At 45.3% G+C, this 15,720-nt stretch overlaps 1 protein-coding gene across 6 annotated transcripts in view; it reads right to left on the bottom strand.

Annotated features, from left to right (window-relative positions):
• Positions 1-15,720, bottom strand: part of Myo5b (myosin Vb) — a 303,903-nt gene that overhangs the window by 164,809 nt on the left and 123,374 nt on the right. For all 6 annotated transcript variants that reach the window (XM_087592156.1, XM_087592152.1, XM_087592157.1 and 3 more), the window contains 2 exon segments: positions 9,894-10,065; positions 7,433-7,577 (listed from right to left, as the gene is read on the bottom strand). In XM_087592156.1, the coding sequence (XP_087448282.1) occupies positions 7,433-7,577; positions 9,894-10,065 (317 nt within the window).

Genomic DNA, 15,720 nt, shown 5'->3' with positions numbered 1-15,720 from the left:
TACTCAAGCATGAAGGCTGGGAGACAGTCAAAACCCATCACAGGGCGTCTGTGGACACCAGCTCTGACCATCCCAAACCACAGAAGCTAACCCATTCCAGAAGTTCCCTGAACACAAGGCCTAGAGCTTTTCTCAAAATGCAGAGGACTCGATTCCACCTGCAAGGTTCTGATGAGAACTCTGAGGGACCCTGTAGTGATCTTAATGTAGAACTGTTAAGGACTGCTTAACCCGCCCCCAGCAGGCCAAGCCTAGCCATGCGCTGGGGCACAATTCTATCAACGAAGAATGCCTTTTCCAAAGCCTCTTCTTACCCTAAGCCCAACACTATAACCTCTTGTGCATGCCCTACTATAATAACGACAGAGCTATACAATGGTTAAGTGCTCCTTGACCCAGCCTAGAGAGGGGACATTAATAGAGGGACAATAGCTATGCATTATCAATTGTATCCTCTTTGTAGGGAAGCATTACGCAGAGTCAAACACCTCTGTCTCATCATGTTGAAAGCACTAACAAAGACCACCCACCATAGGCGGCTAAGAGACAGTTTTCCCATTTGAACATGAACACACAGATGCTACATATATGGCTAGAAAACTCTGTCTAGTAAATTGTAGTCATCTCTTGTTTTACAGGACATACCTGTCAATAAGGAAAACTGTAAGCATGTCCATCCCTGAACACATGATTTTCTATGTCACCATATCGTTATACATTTGTAAATATACAAATGATATTTCAAAATTTAAAAAGACATGAAGAAAAATTTTAACATATTTTCCCACGCATAACTGATGGAGTCATCCTCAAAAATCTAGTGTACTGAAGCAGTTTAAGGACCACTGCTCTAACTGACCACAGCCGCAGCCTATTCCCCTGGCCACGTGGACAATCACGTGATTCCTGAAGAGCAAGAGATGGCTGTCCCTTGGCTTAATCTTACAGATCTGGTCACAGAAAGGGTGGCATTGCCCACACCGAGAGAGTGCAGCAGAAATACTCGGGCACTCAAAGCTTAGTTCCTCGCATCATTAAACTGGAATTTGTTGCTGTTTTGTGTATGACAACAAACACATTGTAAGCACAGTGCCGTGCTCCCTTAGACAGATTACTATCAGGATGGTAGAGCTCTGGTGATATATACCTATAATATCAGCACCCAGGAGGACTAGAATAAGTTTATGACTAGCCTCGGCACTGTAGAAGATGGCCTGGTTTATAAAGTAAGACTGTCTAAACTAACATAACCCCTGAAACTGTAGAAGTTACTTGTGGTTTCCAAACAGGAGCTTATGAGAAAGTCTGCAAGATCTTCACTGGGCACATAGAATTTACCAACCCTGGGTGGCTCTTCATTTACTGGACTCAAAGTAACATCAGATCTGAGGCTGCCAGCCAAGGGATCCTAAGAAAGTATAGCAATTTATTCTGAATTGGAACATTCCATTCTGCAAAGGGGCTGGTTACGACCCAAGAACTGAGCAAACTCACATGTCTCTTGAAGTTCCTGAAGTTTACAAGACTCACAAGGCCCCTTTGCTAAGGCTATGTAACTGGTAATAATTGCTGGGGAGAGGAGATTCTCAGATGTGTGAGATTTTCAGGCAGCCCCATAAATACATATTTTGTGAGCTGTCACCCATGGTGGGGTGGGCTCTTTGGAGAGTCAGCTGCCTTTGAGTCATCCATGTTTCTGTAAGCAACCTCTCATCCACATTCCTACAAGTGCCTCAGTAAGGTAGGCTTGGACGGATCATTTCTTTGGTTTGTTGTTAGTGCCTTATCTGAGGTGAGTAGATGTTTGTTCCTATCTCTCCCAGGATAAGTCATATGATACCTATCCAATTTTGAATTCTGCTTCCAGCACCATCTTCTTTAGGACATTGTGCTATCACGACATATATCACACACTACTATCAGCACTAGCTATCCTACCGCCATGCCTCACATTCAATGCCCTGTGCTTCGTCACATTAGCATGTGCACTTATCAACCTGTTTAATTCTAAGTCCCATAAGCTAGATACTGCACCTCTATTTTGTTGGCAAACATGTACTAGCAATTACAGTGAGGTAAACCTGCAGAGCTTGGTTATCTCCCCACCATTCTGGACCCCTGCAATACACACACACACACCCTGTCCTGGTCTGAGAAACCATTATTATTCCTGACCTTGGGACCCTGTACTTGACCCATCTTGCTTCACCCATCTTCCTTCACTATTACCCATGCTCGGCCATGTCAGCACACACAGTGTGCAGCTGCTCTGTCTTCTGGGATATAAAGGTGAAAATATGTAGTTGAGAAAGAAAACGAGCGGTTAACATGGCATGAAAGGCATTACTGTGATATAAATAGAAACGCCATTCCATCCTGTAAGACTTCAGATTCTATTAGCTCTTTTCACCAAAAACCAATTCTGACACCTTGAAAACAGAAATCTTACTTACATGTCACCGCCACTATTAATTTCAGAGAAGCACAGGGGGTGACAAGCTCAATGCTGACACTAGAAAAAAGGCTATAATAATGCGAACAGTATGAAATAAACACATGAGCTCAAGGGCCCACCTTTGTAAAGCAGAACCCAGCACTGGGCTCAGTCACTCCACACATTTGAACTCTTTGTGCCTTACAGGAGGCATACACATACGCACACACACATTCACACAGTCAAGTACATGTAGACACACACTCTTGTGCTCAACAAGACAAGACCCTGAGCAGGTAGAGCTGGGATGGTGATTGTGTCTGTGCTGAAGACACACCCAGAGCACACCTGACCACACTAGCAAATGTATGGGCTTCAGCAGGACTTTTAAATTGTTTAAGTTCCTGATCCACATCTTGATCTAGCAGATAAAATGAATGGCATTTGGAGACTAACTAGTTGGATCCTCTATTTAATGGGAACTCATCTAGACGAACACCTTCTTGCATGCATGTGTGGTGCCTGAGGTTGAATCTGGAGCTTTGGGTATGCTAGGCAAGCGTTCTCATGGAGGGAAATGCCAAGCCCTTGATAAAGAGTCTAAGAGCCATGGAATCTACACATGTATCAAGCTGGGAGAGTTACACCCGATGCAAACATCTGAATGTAGAAAGGGTGCACTCAAGGTATCACCTCGAGTTCAGAGTGGAGAATTCTAATCAGCATGTTAAAAAAGAGGGTTTGCAGAAGCTCAGGGAGCAAGGGTAACAAATCTTGAGGTGGTTAGAATTCACAGTTACAGAAAGCGGCTCCCTGGTGAATTTTTCTCTCAGGAAACTTTTGGGAGTAAGGAAAGTGTTACATTGAATGTGGTGATGGTTATATGACTTGCATACATGAGTCAGAATTTGTCAAACTTGACGCCCCATATGTCTAGTTGTGTCACTGCCAATTGCTTAAGACTGGCTTAAAGTGTTAAGTTGTAACACCTTCAGTCCTTGAGCGTGGACATGGTTGGGAGGAGACATGGGTTTATATGTCACAAACTTACTGGAAAACAATATAAAGTGATTGTCTGAAGTAAACATATTTCTTCTTCTTTCCCAGAGATCCACTGTCGGAAGCAACTTCATCCCACTCAGAAAAACACATCTAGAGCCCATACCATCAGAAGGAGTGCATCTGAGAGATGGGTGGTTACACAACACCCAGAGGTCCCTGCTGGGCATGCTGTCTGGCATAGTCATGGCTGCAGGTTCTTCCCTAACAAGCTATAATGCTTCAGCAGGATAAAACAAACACCACTAGTAAAGTATCTTGTAAATGTATGATTGGGATTCAACATTACAGAGGTGGCACTGTAAATACATCACTGTTGAATAGTTACATTGTCTAAGGGTATGATCAGCACATAGCACAACACTCAGGACATGGTTTGAAAATCATCCACAACGTTAAAAAAAAAGAAATAGACTGCCCTTAGTCTACTCTCAGGAGGCCCTCCTGACCCATGTCCTAATGCAGTTAAGAGTCACACCTACATCACCTGGAAAGATAGAAAGACAAATAAAACACAAAGATCAGCATCGATCACGTCAGGGTTTCCAGTTACAATGAAATTCAGCCAATCTAGGCTGCCCACTTATGAAGCTCCAGGGATTTCCTCACTCACATACACTGGTAATCACAGTCATGGATGTGATCCATCACGTTTAACACGTAGGCCCTGAAGACAATGATACATAGCTGTCCAGGATTTCTCTAACTTCATTTAGACTTCTGTTTCAGGGTCAGCAATAGTGTTGTCCTTTAAAAGAGGATGACCACAAGCCACAGAAAGGAGGGGGAGGGGAGTGTCCATCAACACCCAGTTCATTGAAAGAGACAAGATCACCAGGTTGGAAGCCGAGATTCTCATGCATACAAGTGACTCACAGAGAAATCAAGCTTAACCCTGCCTTGGTCTGTCAATGATGTTCTCACCCAAGAGACAATGAAGGCTCCATTAGGAAGCATTTTATGGCCCCGCCCACAACAGAGGTAATGAAGATTAAAAAAATAATAATAATAAAGCAATGTACTGTCCAACTTTAAAGCTGATCTCAAAACAATCTGTGAATTTGGCTTACAGATAGTTGTGCCATCCCCCACCCCCGAATCTGAAGTTCTACCAACTGCAGCTAAAAGACATAATGGCACACCCACGTCTACTCTCATGCACACAAGAGTACCCTACCTCAAGGGCTACAAACTCGTTAGTTCTGTTACTTCTATCCTGGAGATGGAGAGTGTATGGCTTTCCTTCCTTCCTCTCCCCATAGGCCCTTATTGTGCAGAGAGGAGCCAAGGTCGCATCCTTCGATCGTAACAACAGAGGGGTCTTCCATGTCCACACTGCCATCCTCCTGAAAAGCCCTTCTGGCTGCCACACAGGGGCTATCTTTAGCTTTATACTGGGGTCACTTTCTCATGTGCACACACATTTTCTCCGGGATCCTCCAGAAGGCTCTCCCATTCTCTACCAACTCTGTGCACTTTGGGGACTCGAGCTAAGCAAGATGTTTGCTCTCGAGAGCCTGGTAAGGGCCTTGAACTAGACACTATTCTCACCAAGTGCAGGCCTCCCCACTTCCTTGGCTCTGTCTCCAGGAAAGCAAACCTTCTGCAGGACAAGAGTGTGCGTTCAGCCACTGCCAGGAGTCATGCCACAGGTGCCTACAGCTTCACTGCCCACCCTCGAGTTCCAGGCAAGTCTATCTTTTATCATCAGTCACGCCTTGGCAGTGCTAAGCAGACAGATGGGGAATGTGGGAGCTCCATTACCTTGGCTACCTGAGCAGACAGATTTGCTCTGCAGTGTTCCTATTCATTTTCGGGAAAGCAATTCAAACAAACAAACAAAATCAACCCACGCACAAACAGCTTTTAGGAAGAATCAGACCTGGTTAAGCTCAGAAATAGGACCACTCCCACTGAGGCTGGGAAATGCACCAAATTAAACTCCCAACGAAATCTGAGCTACTTCTAAACCACTGAGGGACGAGATATAGCTCAAGACCCTGGTGTGGTTTGGGTACCAGAGTCTATTCTGTTTCCACAAGCCTAAGAGAACAATCAGTCAATCAATACCCGAGGAGGTGGCATGCTTCTTGGCTAACACAGGAGACTTTAGGCAAACTCACTGGGTTTGATCCATCTCTACCTATCTGTCTTAGTTAGGGTTTTACTGTTGTGAACAGACACCGTGACCAAGGCAACTCTTACTAAGGACAGCATTTAATTGGGGCCGGCTTACAGGTTCAGAGGTTCAGTCCATTATCATCAAGGAAGGAACATGGCAGCATCCAGGCAGGCATGGTGCAGGAGGAGCTGAGAGTTCTACATCTTCATCTGAAGGCTGCTAGAAGACAGGCTTCCAGACAGCTAGGATAAAGTTATCAAAGCCCACGCCCACAGTGACACACCTACTCCATCAAGGCCATACTTCCTAATAGTGCCAACAGTGCCACTCCCTGGGCCAAGCATGTACAAACCATCACACTATCTGATTTAAAGACCATAGAGCATTGTCCAGAGTCCTGACCAGTGTCACAAGGGTAATGAGTCTTATGTACAACTGTGGTAAAGAAATACAGCAATGTGTTAATTATTTTTATGCATTCTTGAGCAACAATCACGTCCTGGGCTTGAATGTGGGTGTGATATAAGAAACAACCGGAACCGCAGTCTCATGCTTAGTTCGGTGCTGTCTGTTCATTTTGCATGGGGTTGTTAGGCAACTTACAGGAAAATGAGTTATTTCTACAGTTGATCTTCTCATGAGATCATAGTCTTATCCTTGGGAATGGCAGAGAAGGGAAAGATCATTATGAAACAAGACCCACCAGAGAGAGAAGCTGTTCTCGGAGCAGTGCAAGCATTGAGTCGTGTTCTTATCCAATCAACTAAAACACCCCCATTGCTCTAGGCCAGTGTTTCCCAAACAGTGCTACACAGAACATTGTTCCCCTGAGACGCTCTTTGGAAACCGGTTTCTGCCTTAAATTTGTAAACCAAGCGACAAAGAGCCTGTTGGTAGAGACTCAGAATGCATCCATAGACTCTGAGCAGCTCTGCTGTGAAGATGTTCAATTTAGGACTAACTCTGTGTCCCCACATTCATCCGACCACCTCTGCTACTCTGGAATACACCAGTGGCCAAAGACCTCCACAGTCCTGCCTGGGCTCCCCTCTGCAGCTCACAACTCTCTATGGACCACCATAGAGGTCAAGCCTGCCTGTGAACTGTGAATTGGCTGCATTTGTTCATTAGGGCTTTAATACCACAGACACCTTCAAATCATTTAATCGTATGCCCTCAACTTGGGCCTACTGCACACGTGGACTGTTTAACCCTTGAAGAGAACACTGTAGCTAACTTTACCTCTATGTCCCTAACTTTTGCTTTTCAGCCTGTGCATACATGCGTGCGTGCATGCCTGTGTGCATGCGTGTGTGACAGGGGAAGAAAAAGAGAGATATTTAAGAACCCAAGCAGAATGCCATTTCCAGGTTACAATCTAAAATGCATTAGGTACAACTCCTCCCATGCAGTCCTGACTTCCACCCACAATGCTTGCTACCTCAAGAAGTTGTCAAGGAGTCCTCATTTCTTCAAGAGTCTATGGTGAGAGGACGTGGATTGGACAGCACTGAGGAGTGGTGGTGCTGTGAGATGGCTCTATTAATAGCAGCCAGGAAGAAAAGAAAGCCAAGAAGCACTCAGGGAGTAAGCACGAGGGATTATCCCATTGCTCAAAACCTGAAATAAATCTAAGCAAGCACTGGTCTCCAGGTACATGTGAACAAGACAAGGAGTGGAGGGAATAGAAACCCATGTGGCTCTGCTTCTAAGAGCTTCTTCAGCCCCAGTCTCACCACCCTGCGAGCAGCAGCAGTCAGACAGACACCCCGCTTCACGCCCTTCCTCGGGAATCCCTGGGCGGAGTTGCTTCTCACCTGGCCATCTGCTTGTAGGCTTCTTCTGCTACAGCAAAGATGTGGGGGTCCATGTCGCCCATATTTTGGCCACTGTAGGCATAGATGACATCCTGCCCGTAGATTGGCAGCTGCTCATAGGGATTAATGGCAACAAGCACAATTCCTGTGAACAGACAAGACAGCAACCTTAGGCCCCATTGTCATGAGGTAAAGCTAAAGATGGGAGGGTGAGGCGTCTGGCCACTCAATTACATAAAGAATTACCATTGAGCACCCATACTAGGCTCTTGGGGTCGACACAGTGATTGGACACAGCCCAGGCCTCAAGTTGTCCCACAGGAATAACACAGACACACTAACTCACACGTTCATGAAGTAGACACAATATTTCGAGACCAGAGAGAGGAGGTTTAACTTAAAACTCCACCTAAGGATTGAAATCTGGGAAAGACATTTTTCCTTATTTATTTATGAGCTACTTACACAGAAATATCAACTTGAGGACAGAAGAACTGTCTAATGTTGACCTCCCCAGTGACTATTCATGCTGACTACTTGTCTAATCTCTGTGTACCTCTGCTGTCTCGGAGGATAAAAGACCTAGGATATCCTTGAGAAGACAGCCACAGGGGAGAGCAAACCCCAGGGCAGTGGCCCACACAGAAGCCTCTGTGGTTTCCCCTGTTAGACCACACCCCTCATCTCTGCACCTCGATCTCCCAATGTCTGCACTGCAGTAGATTCAAACATGCTGATCAAGCAAGGAGGAAATCCTGGTAGGTTTTCAATCTCTTTTATGGATAGTCAAGTTCATAGCTGAGAATGTACAAAGGGGGAAAAAAAAAGCAAATCCCATCTTCTAGACGTGGTAGCAAATATGTCTTTTTTCCCCCTCTTTTGTGAGATTGCATCCCAGATATCCAAAGACCCGTGTACTAAGGTACAAAAATAGATGTTTTCTAGACATCTTGGAAAGAGGAGGAGGGACCCTGACAAGAAGAGAAGTTCCCTTATGTTGTATCCTGGTGGTCAAGAGGGACGAGAGATACATGGATACCTCTTGCAGCAGGGGTTTGGGGGATGGGGGGGGGTAGAAACCCTGAGACATCCCACTGAGGCTAGTCGCATGGAGAAAACTCTTACAAGCAGCCACACATCTTCTGGTTTTCAGAGGGTTCAACCGAACTCACATGTACTCAGTTGACATTCTAATTTCATGTCCTGAGGTCAGCTATTTTCCCAAAATTACAGGGTCTTCCAGATGCCTTCACAGTTCCTGCCATCTTAGGTGGACTGGCTCTGTTGACAGCTGATGGGACACTGCATCATCTGAACCACCTCTTGTCTGCACAGACACCAAGGCAATTCCAGGGAGAATGGGATTCCTTGGGCTTGGAAAATTGATGATCATTTAGCCCTTTCTCCTAAAAATGGAGGCTTTGCAACAGCTCCAGAAAGAGGTTTTCTGGAGTTTCTGATAATTGATATTTCTTCTAAATCAGTCTAGCTGAGGGGTGAAGGGTTTTTTTTTTTTTTCTCTTTTTCTTTTCTTTTTTTCGGAGCTGGGGACCGAACCCAGGGCCTTGCTAGGGCCTTGCTCTTGCTAGGCAAGCGCTCTACCACTGAGCTAAATCCCCAACCCCGGTGAAGGGATTTTTGAAAACCATTCCTTCTCAGCATTAGAACCTAGCAAAGCAACTCACCAGGGTTGCCAGTTAAGTGACGGACTCCAAAGGCTGAGTGAAATATACAAGTGGAGAAGCCCCCGGCCTGAGTCTTCACTACAGCCACAGTGAGGCCAAGACAACGCCCACCCACCATAGACATCCGATCTACAGTCTGATCCTCACCAGGTTCTCACTGTTTTCCACAGATGACTGCTGGAAGATATGCTCTTAACATGCTACCAAGTGGTACTCAGGGAGGGAGGGAGGGAGGAAGGACAAGAGAGAGAGAGACAGAGACAGACACAGAGAGGAGGGTACAGAGGGTTATGTACACAGACACAGAAATTTCAAAACATTAATTTCAGGCCTTTACGTTTTAGACATTTTTATTGAGTTGCACATGACTTGGACAAAGTCTTCAAGCATCACATTTGAACCTGGGCAGTGAGACAGGAAATGGAAGCCCTTTCAAATGGAAGCCAAACTCATGCGGTACGCAAGCCACCGTGACAAGGGCATGCTTCGAGTTGGGGTGCAATGGAAGGCTTGCCTTTCTACTAACCACAAGCAAGGCCTACACTAGCTTCCCCAGCAGCTCGGGCCATTCTTCCTGAGTGCAGCTGCTGTTAACACCGGGCATCCCACTGACCGTGGGCCTCGGCCTTCTCTTACGCAAAGTTCATATGCATGAGAGCCTCTAGAGTCATGATTCTTAACGTGTGAGCTTCGTAAGTGCAGTCTAAAAGTGAACACACACACACACACACACACACACACACACACACACACACTTAGCAGGTGCCTCCACTTACCACAGTAAGTGTAGATGTGGTTAGACTCCAGGAAACGGACCTTTAAGTTATGCAGAACTGCGGGCTCGTGGAGATGGCTGAGTGCAGTGAGGTCGTTTTCTCCCACTAAGATATCTGGATTCCGCAAGAATGGCACCTGGTTATTTTGGACATCGATTGGGTAATCCAGAATCTAGTAACAAGCAAGCAGTAGACAAAAGAAAAAAGAAAAGCCACAATTATGAAGCAATTAGCCCATACTTGCTGTCTTATCTCTATAGCTGGAATCACAAAATCACAATCCTAGCAAAATCTGAAGTCATAAACATAAGTAACATTCTCAGGGAAGGCAAAATGAAAACACACTTATGATTCCTGTAGACAGCAGCCCGCGTGGAACTTAGATTCCATGACCCCAGCGTATCAAACATAAGAGACTGGTACAGGAATTGAGGAAGTACAACGAGATTTAAGAGTGGTTAGCAGCTTAGTAATGATGACTCTGGGTATTACGTGCCAGTTAGCACGGGAGGACTCTTTCTCCCAAATACCAGGCCTTCCTAGACTGGCCCCATCCACAAGTGTCTCTTTACTGGCTTTGTCTTTTTTCTAATTTTTAAAATTAAATTCTTAATTAAAATTAAAATATTGGGATCACATGTTTGCCCTCCCCCAATTCCCACCAGGACCTTCCCACCTCCCTACTCATCTGGCTTCATCATGTTCTCTCTTTCCAATTCTCTCAACAAACAAACAAACGACAGCCAGAACAAAGGACCCAATTAGATAAAAAATTCTCAAGGAAACAAAAGTCCACCCCCTCAAAAAAGAAAATATCTGTGGAGCCTGTCTTTGTTGGCCACCTACTAGTAGCATGGGTGGGATGCCCAGGGACATTCTACTGAAGCAAACTGAGTCTCCCATCACCAGTGGGTTTCAATTGCAAGTAGCTTCTTGGTTAGGAATAGACGCGGTGTCCATTTCCCCTCTTGGTGCCTGGACCTGCTGCAGGTAGCTCCTTATCAACTCTGACCAGCCACCCATGCTCACTTTCATTTACAGCATCTTGCTATTGATGTCTTGTGGCTGTGCAAACAGCTTCAAGTCTCCAGACTGACCACACATGCTCCACTTGCTGCTCCACAGTTTCTCTACAAGCTCTTTCGGGACGAGCTTTTTGGTCTCGAGGTCAGCGGAATCTGAGCCAGAATCTAAGTGGGAATCTGTGTAATTAGGGTGTTGGGCTGCTTATCCGAAGGTCAGATCTCTGAAGCAGATGTCAGGTTCGTTGGCTTTCATGGTTCAGCGTTTGAACCTAGTGCTCAAAAAATATTTGACAGAACACAGAGACGTATATGTGGAATTTACTAAAGGTGGTTTAGAGGTGGGATTTTTTGGACATTTAAACAAGAGGAAAGTGGTAAGTAATGCCTGTTTACGTGTTAAGGTTCTTACAAGGTTCTTCAGAACTAGCTGAGAAGCTCTGAAAGTTTTCTGAGCTCAGTTTTGTCTCGGGAACTATAAAGAACATCCAGAACATCCTACGAACTGGAAAGTTTCAACAACATTCAACTAACTTTGATACGCATAGCCTGTGGATTATCTCAAGAGCTGCTAATCTAAGGCCAGAGTTACACCCAGTAAGTCTCACCAATATGCCTACCAAAAGATAGCTGAACAAGGTAACGACAGCCGTGCCAAAGCGGACGGGAGAAAAGGCCACACTGCACAAAGAACCACAGGCAACCAAGGAATTCAGACAGAGGGAGGAGCACACCAAGTGGTTATCTACTACCCAAGTAGTCAGCCCTGAAAACATGCACACACGGAACATTATATGGACTAAAAAGGTTATATTTAGGAATATATGTGTGTATACATATGTGCATTCAGTAACAGTTAATGAAAAGAGAGGCCATAAATTTGAAAGTCAGCAAGAAGGGGTATATGGGAGGGTTTGAAGGGAGGAAAGGGACAGAGAAAATTATGTAATTGTATTATATCTCAAGAACTTAAAAATATTTTTTTAAAAAGACAAAATGTGATTGAGAAAAATCAGGAAAGTGAAATAAAACTATATATATATATATATATTTATATATATATATTTATATATTTCCATATACCAAACTGTCAGTTTAAATTCTTGCTTGTTTGAATGTGTTCAATATGTACAAATGCTTTGGAATCTTTCTTTCCTCCTCTTCCTCCTCCTTCTCTTCTTCAAGACATTGTTTTGATGGAGCCTAGGCTACCTTCAGACTCACTATGTGCATGAGGGTGGTCTAATACTCCTGATCATTCTGTTTCAACCCTCCAAGGGCTGGCATTATAGGTGTGCGTCACCTGTTCCACTCATCAATTTTCAAGAAAGTGTATCAATGTTCCACCTTCAGCAATATCTATAAGACCAAGTGTAAGGCATGGACTAATTAAGTACTAAATAAATATCACAGAAGAACTTAAATCCACACGCATACAGAGACTTGTTTGTTACCCTTAAATTGTGAATAAATGGGTAAAGAGAATATTTCGTTTAACCTTGGTAAATAAACTAGGTAGATGTTTAGGGGAAAAAAATAAACCACGTTTCTACTCTGAAACACGAATTTTAAATGGAACCAAGAGAAAACTCAAGCCAAAAAAGGGAAAATGAGCAAACATTTTAAGTTTTAGGGTCAAGGACACAAAAGCCAGGAACATGTAGGAAAACACCAAGTATCACTGTAAATAACTTTAAAAAGCACACCATTTGCAAAGACAAACCGAGTAGGGGACAGCTTTCTACAGCATGTGACAAAAGTCAAGAAGAGACCACCCCAACAGAAGGTGGGGGTACAGGAAACAAACATGGACAAGCAACCAATAGAGGACACATGAGAACTGCTGACTGGGACCAAAGACTTCACAGTCAGCCTTTTGCGTGCAGTGTAGGGGTGTGTGGTGTGTGTGTGTGTATGTGTGTGTGTGTGTGTGTGTGTGTGTGTGTCTGTGTGTGCTTGTGAGCTCAACAGCACCCTCAGAAGACAGAGAGAACACGATTGCAAGTTCAAACATGGCCTTTGCTTCACAAAGCCTCCGTCTAAGAGAAAGCAAGGCCACAGCACGGAGAGCCCCATCACATAAGCCAGGGCCTGTGGACACGATCAAGACCCTCACGGGATGGAAGAGGGCAGCGCACCACACACGGTGAGGCTGCGGCCAGCTTCTGTAGAGTGTCAGCAATGTGCGTTGAGACACGTTCCTTAATATGTTCTCCCTCCGGGGCCTAACAAGATAATCTCACCAGTTAGCCACAACACAGACTTGGAAAAGTGACATCGGTCTGCATGGATAGCTAGCCAGCTGTCACAGCATGCTCGGCATTTTTTAAAAACGTGTTAAAAAATGAATTATTTCATACTACACAAGTCTGCCTATCTAGAGTGATGTCTCCAAAATATCATTATCTCTGTTCGTGTGATTTTTGTGTGAGTGTGGCATGTTCTGCTGGGTCTTTCTCTTTCTTTCTTTCTTTTTTTTTTTTTTTTTTTGAGACAGGGTCTTTACATGCCTTGGCTGTCCTGGAATCCACTATATAGACTAGGCTGGCCTCAAACTCACAGAGACCCACCTGCCTCTGCCTCCCAGTACTTGAATTAAAGGCGTGAGCACCAACACCTGGCCTGTTAAATTTTTCCCCCCAAATTTATCAATACCACTTTCTGTCTTTAAAAAGCTCTGTAGCCAATTTTCTCCATACAGTTCACATACAGTAAGTTACTCAACCATTATTGTGGAGAGGACACAGACAAAAATTCTAGAAGGCGGAACAAGGAATTGGGGAATGCTAAAGGCTGACCCGCAGCTCGTGAAACTCTGGAGTTGGTAACTTTAAGTTTTCTGAACAAAACACCCAAGGCCCTCAGCTTCTGAAGAGGAGCGGCTGGTTTGGGCTGGGGACTTTGGAGGTTTCAGTCACGATCGCTTGGCTCCATTCCTTTATGGCCGACAGCAATGCAGAAACTTGTGGTGGAGAAAGACTGGTAGAGCAGAATTGCTTAGCCTGCTGATGCCAGGATAGAGAGAGAAAGGAGAAGGGGGCAGGATCTCAATGCATCCTTCAAGGCACATCCCCGGAAACTAACTTCCCTTGTACTGGGCCTTCCTAAAGTTTGCACTGTGCCTAGCAGTGGTGGTCAGGCACCTTTGTGGCACCTCTGAACTTTGTCATCTGTTGAGTGGGTGGCATATGACTCTACCAGACCTTCCTCCCAAAGTGCTCACCCTATCCCGTCCTTCGACTTTCAACCTGGAAGGCTCTAAACCCAGGCCAGTACCTTGGCGTTCCAGGACAGACGCAAGGCTTCCCTTCATTTCCAACATGGTTCTTCTCTCAGAGGACCTTACCAGGCAGGAAGAGACAATCACATATAAAATTTGGGGGGGGAGGGAATCCACAAGTAAGCTAGTGGTATTGGTTACAGAAAATTGATAAGGAGTAAAATTCCAAGCACAGCAGAAGAGAGGTAAGAATTGCAAACTCAGCGTTCCGGGCCACAGATTCTTCAGCTTGCCGGTGTCCAGGGGGACAGAGCAGGGGTGGGGGTGGGGGCCCTAAGAGTAGGGATTTTATTTTCCTGCTACTGACAAGAGGATCTTGATTTTAACATCACTATCAGAGTCCAATGTTCACAGATAATCCTGGCCACAAAGGGATTCACCAAGTATTTGTAACCGTACAACATGGCGTACAGAGACTGATCTACTCTACAAGCTTCATTGCTCTTCGATGTAAGTCCTACTGAGGTAAGGCCACCGCACGCTTAATAAAGATGCTGCTTCCTTGCACTGGCAGTGGGGTGCAGGCTCAACAGGGCTTCAAACAGCTTTATTCTTGGTATAGTTGTTTAAATAGGCAAAATAATGAACGTTCTAGATGGATTTAAGGAACTCTCAGTAACTGGACCTATGAGGGGTTCTAATCTTTCACCCCAGCCCTGAACACACTTGGCTAGGCTGAGAGGTGTGTCACAGTGCGGGGAGAGCATGCCGCTCTCTGCCGAGGCCTCCTGCTCACAAATGTGCACAGGAGAAGCACTCACTAGAGCTGCTCAGCACTTTACCCTGTGTTGTAACACAACAAAGGGAAAGGACACAAACAGGGAGTTTTCAGCCAGCAGAGGGCAGGAGCGGTTTGCAAGGGTGGTGGGGAGAGAGAGAGAGCGCTTGACCTGCACTGAGCTCTACTCTGGTCAAAGCTGAGAGAGGCCACACTCATCCATCCAAGGTTAGCATCGGCAAAATGCCCAGCATGGTCTAACGGCAGAGAACCAAGCTAAGGATCAGCACACGTGCACCTTACATTCATCTTGGCCCTAGGGAGGAAAAAGGCAGATGACACTATTCTTTTCTCCAGAGAAGTCACCATCTTCTCATTGGCTGCAAGACAGAATGTTAGGCTGGGTGACCTAAACCAACAGAAAAGGCACTAATGCCGCATGATTCTACTGGTATGAAGTACCGTGTGAAGCCAAAGACAGAAGCGGGCACCGTGGCAAGTGGTAAAAGACTGGAAAGGTGTTGAGGTGGGAACAGGGGGTGGGGTGGGGTATCTCCAGTTTTGCCCTGTGGAAAGGGAACACGGTGACAGCTGCACCAGCATGAACGCCACTGAACTGTTCACTTAAGTTGGGTCACATGCTCTTCCAGTTCTTTCTCTGATTCCTTCAACGGGGGTCCTATTCTCAGTTCAGTGGTTTGCTGCTGGCATTCGCCTCTGTATTTGACTCTGACCTCATAGGTAGCAATGAATAGCCTAGTAAGATCACCAGTGGAAGGGGAAGCCCTGGGTCCTGCTAAGACTGAA

Source organism: Rattus norvegicus, chromosome 18 (genome assembly GCF_021556685.1).
Source record: "Rattus norvegicus strain SHRSP/BbbUtx chromosome 18, alternate assembly SHRSP_T2T, whole genome shotgun sequence".
In the NCBI taxonomy this organism is placed as follows: domain Eukaryota; kingdom Metazoa; phylum Chordata; class Mammalia; order Rodentia; family Muridae; genus Rattus; species Rattus norvegicus.
Note: the sequence above shows the minus strand (reverse complement) of the source record. Positions and strands in the feature narration are given on the sequence as shown.